General features: G+C 42.8%; 1 protein-coding gene across 6 annotated transcripts in view; it reads left to right on the plus strand.

Annotated features, from left to right (window-relative positions):
* Nucleotides 1-21,139, plus strand: part of LOC109897343 (histone deacetylase 5-like) — an 87,638-nt gene that overhangs the window by 25,664 nt on the left and 40,835 nt on the right. For 3 of the 6 annotated variants that reach the window (XM_031827543.1, XM_031827547.1, XM_031827545.1), the window contains exon 1: nt 625-1,652. The exons of 1 other annotated variant lie outside the window; for it this stretch is intronic. In XM_031827543.1, the coding sequence (XP_031683403.1) occupies nt 1,502-1,652 (151 nt within the window). In that variant the 5' untranslated portion in view covers nt 625-1,501. Of the gene's footprint in view, nt 1-622; nt 1,653-21,139 lie in introns of those variants that run through there. 2 more of the 6 variants (XM_031827544.1, XM_031827546.1) reach the window with 2 other exon arrangements.

The raw sequence follows: 21,139 nt of genomic DNA on the forward strand, positions 1-21,139 counted from the left end.
GTTTATATGTAGGTTACAATGTTTGCTTTGATTCTACACATTGATGGTACGATTTAAAAATGTTAAGTTGCAGCGAGCTGTTGGCGCAGTTAGGCTCGATAATAAATACTTAGATTTACCCCTAATGTGCAGAAGCATTTGGTTCTAGCAAAGCTTTTCCAATCATTTGCAGGATGTAAGTGTTTAACTGACTTTGTCTGCCTACATTAGCCATTTTGCTTGTCAGTCCTTGCACTTCAAGGTTCCAATGGTGGCACTGTAACCCCCCCCCCCCCCCTTTCCATCAGCAACCCACCTCGGGGGATAGAGTGCCCCCCCCTGAGAACAGTACTTGATTGGCTCAGTGCTTTTTGAATGAACAAGGTCCCCTCCTTTCCTTCTCCTCTCCCTCCCTGCCTTCTCAAACACCCTCAGCTCTCGTCTCTATTTATAGCCCTAGCCCCACCCCTCTGCCACTCGGCAGCTATTTCCAGCCGCCCTGAGCAGCCCAGTCTGTTTGTAAAATCAGTAGCGCTCCTCTTCTACCTCTGTGCTCCGCAACACAGCGGGGGGGGGGGGTGTTGGGTAGAAGTTACCGGAAAAATAAACAAACAGGGGAAAAAAACAAAAGGAGATTTAGGCTAGGGACAACTGTTTTTGGAAAGACGCTGCAGGTTTCAATTTGTCTACCACTGGTTGAGGTGATGGGTGGTTCTGACTGCTTTCTCCTCTGTGGCAGATGCAGAGTGCAGCAGCGCTGCATTTGTGACGAGAACAAGGAGGAGGACACGCTGCAGTAGGAGGAGAGACTAGGAGGCTAACATTCAATGCCGTCAACAAAAGTCTACCTCCTGAGCACCGTCTACACAACCTCCTAGTGATCTATTTTCAGCTTCTCTCTCTCGCTCTCCCCCCTCTTCTCTATCTCGCTCCTCCTTCTCACTCTCCTCTCGCCATTCGCTGATCTCTCATGTGGCGCTCTCAGATCTTCGCCGACACAGTGACAGCCAGACTCTTGAGCTGACGGTGTCCATGTCTACTCTGCTTTCCAAACAGACGACTGGGGCTTTTTGGATGAGATTCACACAACCTTTTTTTTGCCTGCTATTTATTTTCCCCAGATTGACAGTTTTTCATACGTGGTGTTTTGAGAAGGCTACGTAACTCAGAGGGCGGTGTGTATTTTAACTTTGCTCCTCTGAGTGGTTCAGTGCTGGTCTTCTCGCCTCTAGCCAAACTACTTGTTTTGTTTCTTCTGTAGCCTGTGCTTGGAACATCTCTCTGTTCACCTGGAGACACTACAGTTCTGTTTGAGCCATGGAACCTCAAGGATCTCTCTCCTTCATCAGTTGTTTCATCTCTAGAAGAGGAATTCTGGAGTTTTCTTTAAAGATCTAAGAGGGAATTCGCAGTGTTCACCTCATCTAGTCCAAGCTTTTCTCTAATTTTCTGCATCTGAAACTTGCCTGGATAGTGTTTATTTTGTTCCCCATATGTATTGGAAGGACACCCTTGCACTGGCATGCTTTTAAGGCCCACCGTGCCGGGGCTGTGCGCAATGTTGCAGACCATCTATGAGACCGAGTCCTGCTTCTCCTCAGACGCAGTGTCCAGCAGGGAGCAACCTCTGGAGCTGCTGCCCCTGTCCCAAGTTTCGGCCATGCCCAGTGCTGGTGAGTCATACATGGGGGGGTTGAGGGCAGGGGAAGGGTGGGTGCATCTCTGAGCACCTGAGAGGATGTCATTTTTTTGTAGGACTGTTGTGACTAGTGGTGTAGTGTTTTTGTCTGTCACCCCATGTTATTGTTGAAGCTGCTTTTGAGGGAAGGACTTTTTAAAAGGAATGCATAGAAATTGACTACAGCCACTCAAGTTTTGGACTGTCTTCTACAGCTTCTATGTCTTAGTGTGTGCTGAGAGGATGGGATGGATTTACTGCTCACCCGTGCTTAAATCAACAGAGCAGAACGGCTATAGAGCAGCATGTGGGTGGTTCTCTTTCTCTTGCATATGCTCCCCTTGTTTACCCGACACCTGTTCAAATAAGTGGATGTGCGCATTTCCTTTGGTTTTCTAACCTTCATGAATTGTCCCATTGACACTGACCTTGGTATGGTTAATTTGTGAAAAACATGACAGGATAGTGCTGACATTTTGATTTGGTAATGGTGATTTTAATCATGTTTTAAAGAATCTGGGACAGGACCTTTTTTGGGGGATTTTTACCTGGTTTTGTGTGTTCATTTAAAATGGGTCCTAGATGGATGGGTAGATAATAGGCTAGGCAAAGGCTGTTTCTTTAAATAAGGTGTTTCCTATTACAACAATGAGCATACATGTTCTATCATGTCAAGGACTCTGCTCAAGTTAAACTACGCATCCAGATGTGCTCCCCACTTTACAGCTACAAAGTATTTCAGGATTTGACATTTAGTAGGTCAGCAATTTTGGGGGTACATTTTCCATTTGAGTAATTTAGCTCACTGTATTCATCTTAAGATGACTAGGTTGGACAACCACATATCATACAGTACATTTTTCCTCAGAGTAGCTATCAGCAAAGTCGGCGCTAGTAAGGGGGGGTGAAAGTAGTGTGAGTTAGTTTACAAAAGGCACCAAGGATGTTCTGCTCCCAGACTGTCTTGACACCTTGTACTTTAATCCTGTGAAAAGTTTGAGTAACTTTAGTAGAATTTCCCTTGAACTGTGAGGTGCTATTGAGGGTGTTTTTGCTCAGGTTTGTTAACACCAGCCTGTTACAAAAACTAGACCCTGTGAATGGAGATCTTTGTTGTCCACAGACGCAGTAGACAAGGCCTTAACACTTAACATGTTTATAAAAAGCTCCACCACTAAGACCACAGGAAATAGAAGGAATGCCAGGTCCTTTGATCGGCTCAACCAGGATCATAAAATGACGGGGACCTGACCTGCGGCAACAATGGTTACCCTCCACCGGAAGCTTCCTGGCTGCACCTGTTTTAGCAGTGTTACCGTTGCTCAGTCCAGACAGGTTTTATGATGATCCAACCTCACACAATATCAGTGGTTTGGTCCATCTGATATGGGCGTTGCAAATGTTACTGTTTCTCCAGACACGCACTACCGTTCAAAAGTTTGGGGATCACTTAGAAATGTCCTTGTTTTTGAAGAAAAGCACAAAAAAAGTCAATTAAAATAACATGCAATTGATCAGAAATACAGTGAAGACATTGTTAATGTTATAAATTACTGTTGTAGCTGCAAACGGCTGAATTATTTTTTTTAATGGGATATCTACGTAGGCGTACAGAGGCCCATTATCAGCAACCATCACTCCTGTGTTCCAGTGGCACGTTGTGTTAGCTAATCCAAGTTTATAATTTTAAAAGGCTAATTGATAATTAGAAAACCCTTTTGCAATTGTTAGCACAGCTGAAAACTGTTCTACTGATTAAAGAAGCACTAAAACTGTCCTTTAGACTAGTTGAGTATCTGGAGCATCAGCATTTGTGGGTTCGGTTAGTCTCAATGGCCAGAAACCAAGAACTTTCTTCTGAAACGCGTCAGTCTATTCTTGTTCTGAGAAATGAAAGCTATTCAATGCGAGAAATTACCCAGAAATTTAAGATCTCGTACAACGCTGGGTACTACTCCCTTCACAGAACAGCGCAAACTGACTCTAACCTGAATAGAAAGAGGAGTGGGAGGCCCCGGTGCACAACTGAGCAAGGGGACAAGTGCATTAGTGTGTCTAGTTAGAGAAACAGGCGCCAAACAAGTCCTCGACTGGCAGCTTCATTAAATAGTACCCGCAAAGTGGAAAATAAAAATGTCCTTGTTTTCCAAGTGGCCCCAAACTTTTGAACGGTTGTGTATGATAATCCAACCTCATCAGTGACTTGAAGGCTATTGGGCTCCATAACTGGTGCTGACCATTCTAATCGGCTAGAGGTGAATCTATGCCCTTGCTCCTTCCATTATGCCCTGATGTATTGAGACTAATCTGCCATTTACTCCATGATGTGAACTGTGGTTATATAAGTAGCAGATGTACGACTGTCTACCCTATACCTTTTAATGGCTTGCCTTTGTTTCTGTGCCTGGTGTATTTGTTAGCGTGTGTAAGTTGCATGCAGTAAGTTGTTTTGTCACTGGAGAAAGTGTCTCATCAGGTGGTGTGTGTGTGTTGGTTTAACTATCACTGTGGACCACAGATGTCTCCGTCTGATTTTAAGCGGGCATTCTAGTTTACAGGGAAGGCTTTGTGTGCGACTGACACAACCAGTGCAGTTGACTCTTCCTGCATATGGCAATATTTGTTTTTGTCTTTTTCTCCCAAATCTCGTGATCACGATCTTCTAGCTGCAACTCCCTAACGGGCTCGGGAGAGGCGAAGGTCGAGTCTTGCGTCCTCCAAAACATGACCCGCCAAGCCGGGCTTCTTAACACCTGCTTGCTTAACCCGGAAGCCAGCTTGCAAGCGCCCGGCCCACTACAAGGAGTCGCTTGAACTAGAGGAGTCAAGTTAATCCCGCCTGGCCAAACTATCCCCTAACCTGGACGACGCTGGGCCAATTATGCGCCGCCCTACGGGACTCCCGTTCACTGGAACGAACCCCAGGCTGTATTGACGACACAACTCTGTGACCGCTGCGCCACTTGGGAGGCCTGGCAATATTTTGTATTAATCAAACCTTGATTTAGATAATGGAAAAGCAGCACTTACTGCAGATCAGAGGGAATAATTTGGGATGAGATGGATTACAGATTTGCGACTGAATGAATTTGCAGCAACCAGATACCTGACCCTGTCAAACCTGCCATTCTGTTTCAGACAAATCACACTGACATTCTTCAAAGAAAAAATCAACAATGAGTAAACTCCTTAGTAGGGTGGCAATTAAAGCTAGGTGATAGGTGAGCTAAATAAACTAGATCGATTTGTCACTGGCTTGGTCTCCTGAAAATCCTCCTGTAATTATATTACTCAGAGTTGTCGCATGTTTATGCACACAAACTAGGCTACATGTCCTGTATTTTAAGAATCCGCATCAGACATTTCATTGTTAGAAGTAAATTTAAGAGATGTTCAGACTTATTCAATGTTTACTGTATTTCAAGCTGATTTCAAGTGATTTAACAGTAAACGGCACATTATTCAGCACAATAACTCTTCAAATTGTATTTGTCACGTGCTGAATGCTGTGAAATGCTTGCTTACTTACAAGCCCTTAGCCAACAATGCCGTTCAAGAAAGAGTTCAAATATTTACTGAATAAATAAAAAAATCTAAAATTACATAACAATAGCGAGGCTATATACAGGGGTATCGGTACTCAGTCAATGTGCGGGGGTACAGGTTAGTCGAGGTCATTTGTACATGTAGATAATATGCAGCGAGTAGCAGCAGTGTAAAAACGGGGGGGGGGGGGGGGGGGGGTTCAATGTAAATAGTCCGGGTGGCCATTTTGATTAATTGTTCAGCAGTCTTATGGCTTGGAGGTAGAAGCTGTTAAGGAGCCTTTTGGACCTAGACTTGGTGCTCCAGTACCACTTTTTGTGCGGTAGCAGAGAGAACAGTCTGACTTGCCTAGTATAGTTTTTTTTATTTGTAATAATGACAATTAAAACAATACTGAATTAACACTTATTTTAACTTAATATAATACATCAATAAAATCAATTTAGCCTCAAGTCAATATGGAAACATGTTCAATTTGGTTTAAATAATGCATAAACAAAAGTGTTGGTGAAGAAAGTAAAAGTGCAATATGTGCTATGTAAGAAAGCTAACGTTTCAGTTCCTTGTTCAGAACATGAGAACATATGAAAGCTGGTGGTTTCGTTTAACATGAGTCTTCAATATTCCCAGGTAAAAAGTTTTAGGTTGTAGTTATTATAGGAATTATAGAACTATTTCTCTCTACCATTTGCATTTCATTAACCTTTGACTAGTAGATGTTCTTATAGGCACTTTATTATTGCCAGTGTAACAGTATAGCTTCCGTCCCTCTCCTCGCTCCTCCCTGGGCTTGAACCAGGAACACTACGGCAACAGCCACCCTCGAAGCAGCGTTATCCATGCAGAGCAAGGGGAACAACTACTTGAGGGCTCAGAGCGAGTGATGTTTGAAATGCTATTAGCACGCGCTAACTAGCTAGCCATTTCACTTCGGTTATACCAGCCTCATCTCGGAGTTGATAGGCTTGAAGTCATAAACAGCGCAATGCTTGACGCACAACGAAGAGCTGCTGGCAAAACGCACAAAAGTAATGTTTGAATGAATGTTTACGCACCTGCTTCTGCCTACCACTGCTCAGTCAGATACTTAGATGCTTGTATGCTCAGTCAGATTATACGCAACACAGGACACGCTAGATAATATCTAGTAATATCATCAACCATGTGTAGTTAACTACTGATTATGATTGTTTTTTGTAAGAAGTTTAATGCTAGCTAGCAATTTACCTTGGCTAACTGCATTCGCGTAACAGGCAGTCTCCTTGTGGAGTGCAACGAAAGGCAGGTCGTTATTGCGTTGGACTAGTTAACTGTAAGGTTGCAAGATTGGATCCCCTGAGCTGACAAGGTGAAAATCTGTCGTTCTGCCCCTGAACGAGGCAGTTAACCCACCGTTCCTAGGCCGTCATTGAAAATAAGAAAGTGTTCTTAACTGACTTGCCTAGTTAAATAAAGGTGTGTGTGTGTGTATGTGTATATATACAGTGGGGCAAAAAAGTATTTAGTCAGCCACCAATTGTGCAAGTTCTCCCACTTAAAAAGATGAGAGGCCTGTAATTTTCATCACAGGTACACTTCAACTATAATAGACAAAATGAGAAAAAAAATCCAGAAAATCACATTGTTTTAATGAATTTATTTGCAAATTATGGTGGAAAATAAGTATTTGGTCACCTACAAGCAAGATTTCAGGCTCTCACAGACCTGTAACTTCTTCTTTAAGAGGCTCCTCGACCTCCACTCGTTACCTGTATTAATGGCACCTGTTTGAATTTGTTATCAGTATAAAAGACACCTGTCCACAATCTCAAACAGTCACACTCCAAACTCCACTATGGCCAAGACCAAAGAGCTGTCAAAGGACACCAGAAATAATAAATAGAAATAAAATTGTAGACCTGCACCAGGCTGGGAAGACTGAATCTGCAATAGGTAAGCAGCTTGGTTTGAAGAAATCAATTGTGGGAGCAATTATTAGGAAATGGAAGACATACAAGACCACTGATCATCTCCCTCGATCTGGGGCTCCAAGCAAGATCTCACCCCGTGGGGTCAAAATGATCACAAGAACGGTGAGCAAAAATCCCACAACCACACGGGGGGACCTAGTGAATGACCTGTAGAGAGCTGGGACCAAAGTAAAAGCTTACCATCAGTAAACCACTACTCCGCCAGGGACTTATCCTGCAGTGCCAGACGTGTCCCCCTGCTTAAGCCAGTACATGTCCAGGCCCGTCTGAAGTTTGCTAGAGAGCATTTGGATGATCCAGAAGAAGATTGGGAGAATGTCATATGGTCAGATGAAACTAAAATATAATTTTTTGGTAAAAACTCAACTCATCGTGTTTGGAGGATAAAGAATGCTGAGTTGCATCCAAAGAACACCATACCTACTGTGAAGCATGGGGGTGGAAACATCATGCTTTGGGGCTGTTTTTCTGCAAAGGGACCAGGACGACTGATCCGTGTAAAGGAAAGAATGAATGGGGCCATGTATCGTGAGATTTTGAGTGAAAACCTCCTTTCATCAGCAAGGGCATTGGAGATGAAACGTGGCTGGGTCTTTCAGCATGACAATGATCCCAAACACACCGCCCGGGCAACGAAGGAGTGGCTTCGTAAGAAGCATTTCAAGGTCCTGGAGTAGCTTAGCCAGTCTCCAGATCTCAACCCCATAGACAATCTTTGGAGGGAGTTGAAAGTCCGTGTTGCCCAGCAACAGCCCCTAAACATCACTGCTCTAGAGGAGATCTGCATGGAGGAATGGGCCAAAATACCAGCAACAGTGTGTGAAAACCTTGTGAAGACTTACAGAAAACATTTGACCTCTGTCATTGCCAACAAAGGGTATATAACAAAGTATTGAGAAACTTTTTTGTTATTGACCAAATACTTATTTTCCACCATAATTTGCAAATAAATTCATTAAAAGTCCTACAATGTGATTTTTCTGGATTTCTTTCCCTCATTTTGTCTGTCATAGTTGAAGTGTACCTATGATGAAAATTACAGTCATCTTTTTAAGTGGGAGAACTTGCACAATTGGTGGCTGACTAAATACTTTTTTGCCCCACTGTAAAAAATATTTTAAAAATCGGTGCCCAAAAATACAGATTTCCGATTGTTATGAAAACTTGAAATCGGCCATTCCGATTAATCGGTCGACCTCTAGTTTGGACCATGATTGTTAATTGGTGATGTGGACACCAAGGAACTTAACTCTCAACCCGCTTCACGACAGCCCTGTTAATGTGGGCCTGTTCGGTCCTCTTCCTGTAGTCCACGATCAGCTCCTTCATCTTGCTAGACTTAGTGGCTAGACTTGGGAGCAGCATACACTTGGATATCTGATGTAGCTGATATTGGCTTGGAGGTCTATATCATCATTAGGCTATATCGTTGTAACACACCATGTGAAATCACTGGTATGCAAACATGAATCTGTTTCTCCCTCCTGGTCATTTCACTTGACCATGACATTCAGTGATCAGCCTGTGACTTCATTATGATATCTGCCTCTACCTGCAGCTGGGTTTCACCACCCTCCACGTTGCCTTGTACATCTGTACAGTGGTCAGATGTCTATGCTCACTGGATGAGGTAGAACATTGATTTGTTCCAGTTTCTTTGAATGATGCTGCGGTGATGTCAACAATGGATTGATGTGGCTTATATGGGGCCAAGAACAAGGTTGCTAGGACACAACACACTTTCACAGTCAAGCCTTTTATCCTTTTGGTTTAGTGGCACAAGGTGCTTTGTCACAGTTATGCCTCAGTCACTAGTCACTACCTTGTTCACTGCCCTGGTCCTCCTTTGGCCCATGTGTCACGAAGTGATCACAGTAATCACATGATGCAAATTGTACACTGTTGTAAAACGTTCATCTTTAAAAGACTTCAATTAATTAGGCTGAGAAGGCAATAGGCTGGTATTGAAACTTGAGTTCAGTTCTTGCCAACTGTGTCATGACTGTTGCAGTCCAGCTATACAGATATTCAGTCATTTTAAAGCCCTGCATGTTCTTAGGCTCTGGGCCAGTTGCTACATCAAAACGGTTTTGCAGATGTTTTTCTTAGAGCGGGGTATATGCTAGTGCGAGGCTACGCACTGCAGCCAGCTGCTGGGGGCTGCCCACAACCCTCACTGCAACAGGGACCTGTAATTATGAAGAGTCAAGTGCAGACGTATGCGTCGGAACTGTGATCCAGCTGGGAATCCCTAGGGCCTTTCATGTGGCCCAGATCCTTATTGAGATGGAATGTTTGATAGTCCCGTTTACACCAACAACCCCTTTCTGAAACAACCCATGATCCCACCATTAGCCCTCCTTCTTCCACACTATGCAGGGAAGGTACTAGGCTTGGCTGGTTCCTTGGATATGATGGTTGGTATTTTGAATAGGAGCTAATTTAGTAGGCCTAATCTTTTTATAAATCCTTGATTTTTAGTTTCAATTTGCCATGCTCAAATTAGGTGTGCCTTGTGATAGGCCTAATTAAGGGGTTGTCTTAAAAAAAAGCCTCTTGTCGTTTAGTCATACTCTGCTTGATTTGTTGTGGTCCTTGTTCTGACAGATCCAAAATGGCTTAGTCCATTCAAACCGCATTGTGAATCATTTGGGGCCTTGGGTAACAGTTTTTATGTTGAATGTTCTGTGTACATTTTCAGTTTCAAGATGGATGCAAGAGTTATGTGAGGGGTAAAAATGTATGGAGGGACTGACTGCAGAGCAGGCCTGCGGTTTTCCAGCTGTCCTGTACAGGAGTCTTATAGTCTACTCCCCACAAGTAGAGGCCCTTTGCTACCCACCAACAATGATGTGTGGGAGAACATTCACAGTATTATCTGAGTACTAAGTTTGTTTCCTAGAGGCTGCTAAATTAAGACAAATTTAAATATAGCATTGCCCCCCCCCCCCCATCACCACCAGGGCTTGTCAACCCGCAGCACTCTCCCCCCTCTAATGTTCCAGTGCTATAATGAACGCCCAGGCATGTCACACCTGTTTACCAGCCCGGTGCTGTGCTCCCACCCATATCTGGGATGGTGGAGTTTGGTGTGTGTACCTGCGTGGTGTGTTCCCAGACAATCATCTCTTACCTTACCTACATTGCTACCTGCCCTGCACGCCATTATCAACGGGACATGTCACAGATACTGTCCTGGAGGTGTCTTAACCTCAGCTGGCTGTCATGAAGCATTACCTACTGACCAACAGTCTCTGACAACCTTGTCTCTAGATATGCTATGTTGTTGAGCTGACTAGCGTATAATTAGACATCACGTAATAATAAAAAACTGCTTATTGTGTAACTTATTCCACCTGTCTTGGTCAAATAGAGGTCATATCTGTTGAATCCTTTCTCTTAATCAACTCTTATCTAAAATAATTTCAGATTTTTAGATTGTGATGGGCCTGTAACCGATCAGAAATCCTTATACATCAATAATAGGAATGTACAAACATTTTATCCCATACTAATGCTAAAAATATCGCAATGGGAGTCGACTCCTCTTACTTGATATTGTTAGTGGTAGTAATTAGTGTAGTCCTATTATGGCAGGAGGGGGTATATTTAGAGGCAGGATATTTTTGCAGAAAGCAGTCTGAGTGTATGCACACAACCGTTCAAAAGTTTGGGGTCACTTAGAAATGGCCTTTGTTTTCCATGAAAACATACATGAAATGAGTTGCAAAATGAAGAGGAAATATAGTCAAGACGTTGACAAGGTTATAAATAATTGTCCTTCGAGCTTTGCTTTTGTCAAATAATCCTCTAGTTGCAGCAATTATAGCCTTGCAGACCTTTGGCATTCAAGTTGTCAAATTGTTGAGGTAATCTGAAGAGATTTCACCCCATGCTTCATGAAGCACCTCCCACAAATGGGATTGGCTTGATGGGCACTTCTTACGTACCTGCTCTCACAACAGCTCAATAGGGTTGAGATCCGGTGACTGTGCTGGCCGCTCCACTATAGACAGAATACCAGCTGACTGCTTCTTCCCTAAATAGTTCAGAGCTGTGCTTTGGGTCATTGTCCTGCTGTAGGAGGAAATTGTCTCCAATTAAGCACTGTCCACAGGGTACGGCATGGCGTTGCAAAAATGGAGTGATAGCCTTCCTCCTTCAAGATCCCTTTTACCCTGGACAAATCTCCCACTTTACTACCACCACCGAGCACCCCCAGACCATCACATTGCCTCCACCATGCTTGATAGATGGCGTCAAGCACTCCTCAGCATCTTTTCATTTTTTTCTGCATCTCACGAATGTTTGTGATCTGAACACCTCAAACTTAGATTTGTCTGTCCATACCACTTCTTTCCAATCTTCCTCTGTCCAGTGTCTGTTCTTTTGCCCATCTTAATCTTTTTATGTGCCAGTCTGAGAGATGGCTTCTTTAAAAAATGTTTTTAAACTGGTACTATTTTAATGAAGCTGCCAGTTGAGGACTTGTGAGGCATCGGTTTCTCAAACTAGACACACTAATGTACTTGTCCTCTTGCTCAGTTGTGCACCGGGGCCTCCCACTCTTTTTAAAATTCTGGTTAGAGCCAGTTTGTGCTGTTCTGTGAAGGGAGTAGTACACAGCGTTGTACGAGATCTTCAGTTTCTTGGCAATTTCTTGCAAGGAATAGCCTTCATTTCTCAGAACAAGAATAGACTGATGCGTTTCAGAAAGTTCTTTTGTTTCTGGCCATTTTGAGCCTGTAATCGAACCTGCAAATGCTGACGCTCCAGATACTCAACTAGTCTAAAGAATTATTATTATTATTATTATTATTATTATTATTGCTTCTTTTAATCAGCACCACAGTTTTTTTTTGCTGTGCTAAAATTGCAAAAGGGTTTTCTAATGATCAATTAGCCTTTTAAAAATAATGATAAACTTCGATCACACAACGTGTCATTGGAACACAGGAGTGATGGTTGCTGATAATGGGCCTTTGTACGCCTATGTAGATATTCCATTAAAAATCTGCCGTTTCCAGCTACAACAGTCATTTACAACATTAATGTCTACACTGTATTTCTGATCAATTTGATGTTATTTTAATGGACAAAATATATATATTTTTTCTTTCAAAAACAAGGACCTTTCTAAGTGACCCCAAACTTTTGAATGAGTGTGTTTGTGAGAGGTCAGGTGATATTGTATAGACTTCTATGAAGCCCTAGGTTCCCCAGAGTTGTGTGTGTGTGTGTGTGTGTGTGTGCATAAGCCTAAGATATTTTTGTTTCCAGACCAAATCTGGATACAACTATTGATGCTCCCCTCCTAGCATTCAAAAGCCCCAGACGGGCCCGATACAATAATGTGCAGCTTTGCCTGACACACCCGGGACTGGGATGCAGGACTACCTCAATAGGAAGTGTCCCATTGGTGGCGTGGAGGGGCTGTGGGTGGGGGGTGGCGCACTGATGCATTCATCCTGGCTGACACCAGAGACGTCCTGGCGGACCTGCTGTCCCCAGACTCTCCTTACCCACACAGAGTCCTCTGCCGCGGGCCAGGGAACTCCAGTTGGTACTCGATCTGCTCTCCAAATATTGATTCATGCATTTGTGCTGAAACGGTCACTGAGCGGAGCTCCCTCTGGGAGGGACCGGAGTCCTCTCAGCATGTTTTGCCTCCTGCATGTGATCCCAAGGACTGTCTTTTAATATCTGTTTGAAGGGTAACTGTTATAAAAATGTATATCCAACAGAAAGAGAATGTTAGGGTGTGTTGATGTCTGCATGTGTTATTGTGGTGTTGGACAAATTATCTTGGGAATCGAAGGTTAGTGGTTTGCAGCAATTGACTACATTACAAATCACTGTGGTGCGACGCTTCAAACCCAAATAGTATGGCATTGTATCGGTACGTTCCATGGGCACCCCAGATGCCAAGGAGGGCAGAATGCTTTGCTGTTGAATCCAGCGGGAGGTGGCACACACTTCAACCAATCTTGGTTCTTGTCTCCAGTACACTGGTATCACGTGTTTCTGTGTGTGAACATGTAACTTGAGCCTGCTGCAGACTCCACTGTTGTGGCTGAGAAGCAGCGAGGCTACAGGGGTTCTATTTTAGCTCCGAGAAAGTCAGACTTCATTAAAGGCTGGCGCTATTTATATCGCTGACAAATAAAGTTGTGTGAATCCTGAAGGGGCCCATGATCACTGCTTTGAGCCCAGGGGGATTTGTGAGGGGGATGGTGCCCTTTTTTGAGCAGATAGGCAGCTGAAGGACTTTCTCTGGACTAGGCCACAATACACACACATTAATATCAAGAGGCCTTTACTGGTTATGACCAAGATAATTTGTTTCTAAGTTTGAGGTCTATGATTTCTGAATAGAAATGTTTCAATACAAATGTTTTCCTTGGAAGCTTCCAGGGCTCCCTTAAGAGTATGACACACTAGATTTTGAGCTTCAAAACAAAAAAAACTCACTTATGTTTCAGTGGCACACTTTGTAAAATGTGCCACTGCTAATACGCAGCTGCAGCTTCTCAGAGGGATCATATTATTACTAAATAATCACGTGTGTCACTATAATATGCTGGTCTGTTTTTTTGTGGGGGGGGGGGGGGTGGTGTATGATCTATTTCAACTGGGATATGTTCGAACCGAGCCAAACCCTCCCCTACCGCTAAAAAGGGGTATGAAATGAATTCCGCACCACACATAGAAGTTTACCCAGAAAACAACGTTCCTCTCATGCAAGCGTTTGACGTCAATGCCGGAACATTTATAGAACATGTAAACAGTGGCAGACTCAGGTCAGTGCTTAGCGATGACATTTCATCGTCTCAATGTTTATGCTTTACATAATTTCCCCCTCTTTTCAAAAGGAAGGCCATCCCATGTGAGTAACAGAAATCAACCCTTCAGGGATTGTATCCACCACATTGTGCACCACAGTGTGTTTGTGTAGGCTGCTTCATTTGAAAGGGATAGTGTTTGGAGTGTGCTGGAGTAGGGTGCCTTATGTCCAGGGATCAACATTCTTTATGGTTCAGGTAAAACGGGAGACAACAGGGGAGCTGTTTGCTGTTGGAAAACTCAGAATTGTCCTTTTAAAATTCTTTAGTCCGGGTGAAGGCCTGAATTTCATCTAGCCATGTCCCCATCGCATGACTATCCGGGCAGCAGCAATCTGTAATCCGCTCCAGGCCCATTATGTTCTAACATCCATGCATTACTACATGGCGATCAACAGTTGCATACCAAAGGGAGAATGAAAGGAACAGGCAAGCTACTGGGTAAATGTTAGCTTACATGCAAGCCATAGCAATAAGTTATAGACTGTCTCTCTGCCCCAAGTGTCTTTTTTGGGCTTCCTCAGAAGAAACTACTAGTTTCTTGTTTTCCCAGAGCAAGGAGCTACCCCTGCAGAAGGCCTGCCAAGGCTTTGGGGGTTCCTGAGGCACATAAATCACACAGGCTATTTACAACCTCCTCTCCTATTAGCATCAGGATGAGGCTCCGACCGCTATAAGACTGTTCCAAAGGACGTAAATATAGGCTATCACCCTGCCTGTGCTCCCTCTCCCTTGTCTTTCCCACTTTTAAAAAATCTGGGCACCATTATGTCCAAACTGAACAGATCAGGCCAGCTTCCGTTTCTCCCCTCTCTCTCTTCGCCATTTGTGGCTAACAAGGAAAAGACGCAGAGCAGATTTGACAGGGCAGCCTACCTCGTGTTGCTATGTGCTATTTCTGGAAAGCAATATTCATGTTTTTTCCCCCCCTTTTGTTTTGTGTCTTGCTTTACTCCCTCTTTTCTCTTGTCTTTCCAAAGTGTAGTTGGTGTAGCCTTGCTAAAGAAAATAACCATGACGTAAGCTGCACCCTCTGCAAAACAGACTTACAAAAAGAGACGGGAAAGAAAGCTTGTAACAACTCGAATAATAAATGGCTGCACTTCAGACTGTACGTTCCTAGCTGAGTGGAATGATCGATCAGTCGTCATGAGGAGGTGGCACATATGCTTGACTATTAACACAGCCGTGCGTTTGACTCATGGACAGAAAGGACACAACAGTGATTTGAATATCGTGTTTAGCTATAGTTATCCTAATAAAACTCTTAACAAGACCTGTACTTTTTGGAGTGTGTACAAAGTTTGACCATTTTGTCAAACAAGCAGATTGTACTTTTATTACAGCACACTGTGGGCCTAGTCATTGTCACCCCCGTTTTTGTTTTTATGGCGCGATAAGCTTCGCCCATATTTCAGTGCTGTCTGAGAGCCTAATGAATGCACAGTTTGCAGTCCGCAGGGCGAGCGTGGTGTGATTTTATTAATGGGTGTCCTTCAGGTCCCTCCCAGGGCCTCCCACCTCGCTAGTGCCACTCCGCTGGCCACCTTGAGTCCTGTCTGATATAATAAAAATCAGTGTACCGGCATGCAATGAGCTCTCTATTCAGTGACATTGGTGTGATTAGACAAGGAACTAAGTTTCTGATGCTTATGTTCAATCACCATAAAATCGCCAACAAAAAAACCAACAAACTGTTTTAATATCGGTAGGGATGTAATGATCGGTCCCAATTCAAATGTTTTAAGATACGACTGCATCGGTTTGCGGACCCCAAACCAAATGTAGCATGCATGTTTTCAATGTTACGAATCGCTGATTCACAAAGTAGTTTTGCTCATATGACTTTTTCTACCTTCCTAAAATACCTCATATTTTGTGACAACTGATGCATCCTCTCCTTCAGTGTCGAACTAAGCATGTAACTGTGGTGGCAGTCATTGATCTACAAGTAATTTTGCATGTCGAACAATTCAAGGGAATATCAGTAGCCTAGTGGAACTGTGCCCTAGCCTGTGCCCTAGCCTGTGCCCTAGCCTGTGCCCTAGCTTCGCACTATGACCAACTCAAGGTAGGCAGCCTGTTCCTGATCGTGCAACTTAAGCATTCATATTCTAAAATGGCTTGTGTGATATTGGGCTTTATTAGGTGAGTGACAGCCTATGTAATTTGCTAGGTTATTGTTATCTATGCACTGTTGAAAATGTGTCTTTACTGGAATAAAAGTAAGCTACCGTAGACACAACTCATCTGGGTACACCTGCTGAACGGGGCTTACAATAGACTTCATTTCGATTTGTTCAGGTTCACCATCAGCAATAGATTTTTTTTTATCAGTGTATATGGTCTTTTAATTTAAAAAAATGTTTTAAAAGATATATACAGGATAAAGTTGATCATTTCATAACGAGGAATCACTTGCGAGGCGCACTGCATGGCTTAAGCAGGAGGTGAAAAGAAGCTTACTGAACTTCTAAATGGTCAAAACCATTTTGATTTTGAGATATGGGGTGAAATCCAAAATTGTGCTATATTCATAGCTAAATTTCATAGCTAAATTATAAATATTGATACATTACTAGCTCAAACACTTAATCTGCAAAAATGACGACAAGTTAATTAGTGGGTGACTGTGATTTCAGAACCAAAGTGGGGGGGACATAAAATATGGAAGTGGTAGATGCAGAGTCTCCCTTATGGCTCAGATCAGGTGCCTACATGTCATTTTTTTATATTTATGTGATACAGCCTGGATTAGAACCAGGGACATGCAGTGCCTTAGACTGCTGCGCCACTCGGGAGCCCATACCGTGCCTTCAGAAAGTATTCACACCCCTTGACTTCTTCCACATTTTGTGTTAGAGCCTGAATTAAAAAATGTATTACATTGAGATTTCTTTTTTTTTCACTGGCCTACACACAATACCCCATAATGTCAAAGTGGAATTATGTTTTTCAAAAATGTTACAAATTAATTAAATGAAAAGCTGAAATGTCTTGTCAAGAAGTATTCAACCCCTTTGTTATGGCAAGCCGAAATAAATTCAGGAGTAAACATTTGCTGAACAAGTCACATAAATTGCATGGACTCAATCTGTGTGCAATAATAATGTTTAACATGATTTTTCAATGAATACCTCATCTATGTACCCCACACACACAGTTGTCTGTAAGGTCCCTCAGTCGAGCAGTGAATTTCTTACACGGATTAATCCACAAAGACCAGGGAGGTTTTCCAATGCCTCGCGAACAAGGACATGTTATGGTAGATGGGTAAAAAAAAAGAGCATACATTGAATATCCCTTTGAGCATGGTGACATTATTAATTACACTTTGGTGTATCAATACACCAGTCACTACAGAGATACAGGCGTTCTTCCTAACTCAGTTGCCGGCGAGGAAGGAAACCGCTCAGGGATTTCACCATGAGGTCAATGGTGACTTTTTAAAACAGTTCTAGAGTTTTTAATGGCTGTAATAGGAGGAAACGGGGAATGGATCAACATTGTAGTTATGCCACAATACTAATGTATAGTTGACGGAGAGAAAAGGAAGCACGTACAGAATAAAAATATTCCAAAACATGCATCCTGTTTGCAACAAGGCACTAAAGTAACACTGTAAAAAATGTGGCAAAGCAATTAACATTTTGTCCAGAATACAAAGTTTTATGCTTGGGGCAAAATCTAATACTACACATTACTGAGTACCACTCGCCATATTTCCAAGCATAGTGGTGGCGGCATCATGTTATGGGTATGCTTGTAATCGTTAAGGACTGGGTCGTTTTTCAGGATAAATTAGGAATGGAGCTAAGCAGAATCCTAGAGGGAAAACCTGCTTTCCACCAGACACTGGGAGATGAATTCACCTTTCAGCAGGACAACCTAAAACACATGGCCAAATCTAAACTGTTGTTGCTTAGAAGACGGTGAGTGGCCAGGTTACAGTTTTGACTTAAATCTGCTTGAAAATGGATGATGATATTAGTAGTTTAACTAGCTTGTCCTGTGTTGCATAAAAACAATGCGGTGCCTGAAATTGCCACTTCTCTTGCATTCAGTGTAGGCAGAGTCAGGGTATATGCAGCAGTTTGGGTCGCCTGGCTCGTTGCGAACTGTGTGAAGACCATTTCTTCCTAACAGAGACGGTAATTTATTTTCCATAATCATGACATTGTGCAATGTAACAGCAATATTTAGACTTAGGGTTGCCACCCGTTCGATAAAATACGGAACGGTTCTGTATTTCACTGAAACAATAAACGTTTTGTTTTCGAAATGATGGTTTCCGGATTTGAATCGGATTTAGCTTGGCAAAAGTGGGCACGATCTGTTAACAATTGTAATTCAAACCCAACCCTCATTTACTCGTGACGCACTGAGATTCCAAACAAGACAGATTTTATGACCAAATTATCCGATTTACACTTTGTAGTCAATTTTAACACTGGAATAAATGTTTTTTAGGGGCAGTCGCTCTTTAATGTGTTTTTCCACGTATACAGATATAGCTAGATCAAACCTGTACTCTGCAAGGGAACGCCATATTCCCTTTGTAGCTGCCTCTGCAGCATCCAAGACGAAGATGGCAGGGATGAGCTGGAAGCTAGAGCGAGCAGCAATCAAAAATGTGGAAAAATCCAAAATAGAAGCTTGTGTTTTTAAAAGCGCAGTGTGCTACCCCTTCTCCCCCCCAGTGCATTATTAATCCAGGGTTATTTATAACCTACATTTTTCGCAGGCAGACTTTGTTCTGTCACTGCTTGTGTCTAATCTCTGCTGGGAGCGAGAGAGAGAGTGAAGAGGGAGAGAAGAGGGTTGGGGTGCTCTGAAAATGGTGGAGAAGAAGGAAAGGGTTGCAGGTGTAGGGAGAGTGCTGTTGGCTCTAGCTATAGATGGAAGCCCAGAAGCAGATGTAGGCTATACTATGATGTAGCCATTTTGATGGATGAGAGTGAAAACAGAGGGGTTCCTCAGAAGGAAAATGTACAGTATCAATTGAAAATGTACGTACTTATTGCATGAATAGCCTCAACTTGAAACTAATTGAAGCCTTTTACAAGAAGACCAAAAGACACTTACTTACTGACAGGTTTATTGGGGCTCCCGAGTGGCGCAGGGGTCTAAGGCACTACAGACCCTGGTTCCAGGTTGTATCACAATCTGCTGTGATTGGGAGTCCCATAGGGCGGTGCACAATTGGCCGGGGTAAATTGGTAGGTAAATTGGGTAGGCCCACAATTGGTAGGGTTTGGCCGGGGTAGGTCATCATTGTAAATAAGAATTTGTTATTAACTGACTTGCCTAGATAAATAAAAGTGCCAATGTCAAACACAGCAGGGGTTCCCACTAGATCCCCTGGAGTCTAAAATGCTAGTGCATCCGCTTAGCAGCAGCGTGCTCGCCTATTCGCTGACTTTAATGCATTGCATAATTCATGACGGCAACAAAATTCTCATTGATATTTTGGTCGCTGATTGGATGGATCAAAGAAGTCTTACACAGGGGACAGGGGGGCACCCTGGATGTCAAACTCGTTCCACCCTTATTGTAATCCTGCTATGCTCTCCTGGCTTGTAGCTCTCCTCTCCTCCATCCTTGTCTGGCTAGGGCCTAATTCATGTGATCATTTGATTAGGAAGAAAGATTTCCTCTGGCCCTCTCTCCAGAAAACTCACATCCTCCATGAAAAAGGGGCAGACGAGGCACAATCCATGCCTTTGTGTGACAGCGTCTCGTATAACTGCTTTGAGTGGAGGTTTAAAATGACGCCCAGCTCCGGAAGAGAGGGAGTGGTTGGCATAATTAGGTGACACAAAGCTCGCAGTGGAGTGTGTAAGCTAGAATACTCCCTTGGGCAATGGATCTTTCTGTCTTAATTGGGAAAATGTTGGTTTTTGTACATAAAGGCTGTGGCAAACCAGCACAGCCATCTACTAGTCTTCCTCTTCCCAATGATGGCACACAAAATAAAGCATTTAAATAGACCCTTTTATTCAGTCAATTGCACTGCACTGTAAGGCCTCATCAGTCGTAAGAGTGTTGAGCATAGTTTCAATATTAGGTCTACTTGTGTTGCCTGTTGGCAAATGCAGGGACACTGAGTGAATACAGTATGTTTTGATTTTTATCACAGACTAGATACAGGGCTTTAGCCAAGTAAACATTGAGCTAGCCCTAAATCCTGCGTACTTTTTCTCCTTCTAACGTGTGTGTGTGTCTAATATAATATACCCTTTATCGCCATCATCACGGGGGGGATTGCTATTTTTAGACTCTTTTCCAGGTGATTACTGTAATCCAGAGTCAAATATAATCTGAGTAAATTTGAGTGCTCTGTTTCCTGTCCCTCCCCCAGGGTATCTACCCTTTCATTGATTAGGCCTAGTTGGCTTCCTTGTCCAGAAATGTCCCTCCCACCTCTTCCTCTGTTTCTGCCTTGAAACCCCACACAAGTGTTAGGCAATACCCTAGTTTATTTTTAAGGAGGAAGTACCCCCACCCCTTGCCTCTTTTTTTCATCTTGTCAGGTTGCGAGGTTGTCTTTTTTGTACTCTTTAAATTCTGAGGTATCTGTTTCTCCAAGAGCATCCTCCCTGCTTTCTGTAATTATTGTTTAAGGACTCTGTTTGGGTTCGTTTCCTTGTCAATCATTGGCTCATTGGTGAAATTAGCATTATGACTATATTTAATTAAATAAATAAAAAACCTTTATTAATGCAATTGCATACAGAAGTTGACAACAGGAACATAATGCATTTTTCCGGGTAAGTTCTGCATCAAAGAAAAGGTCCCATGTTATTTTATTAAACCCAAAGTCCAGCCCTTGAAGATGTCACTGCCTACGTTATCTTTTACTCATGAGACCAAAACCATGCCTACTCTTTTTATATAGCTATCTAAAAGCTTAGCAGTAAATGTCCAAGTTGATTTATAGTGGAATGTCTAACTCATTTCTTAGAACTCAGCGCAGTGTAAGAGATGTCTTCACAGTCACACATTTCTCAGAGGGGTCTCTTTTTATAAGAGGCAAAGAGACCAGAAAACAACTGTGGAACAATATTAAACCTCTATAATGAATATATATTGTTCATCTGTAGGACCCTATAACCCTATAACCC

The sequence above is a fragment of the Oncorhynchus kisutch genome, linkage group LG6, assembly GCF_002021735.2.
Source record: "Oncorhynchus kisutch isolate 150728-3 linkage group LG6, Okis_V2, whole genome shotgun sequence".
NCBI classification, from domain to species: Eukaryota; Metazoa; Chordata; class Actinopteri; order Salmoniformes; family Salmonidae; genus Oncorhynchus; species Oncorhynchus kisutch.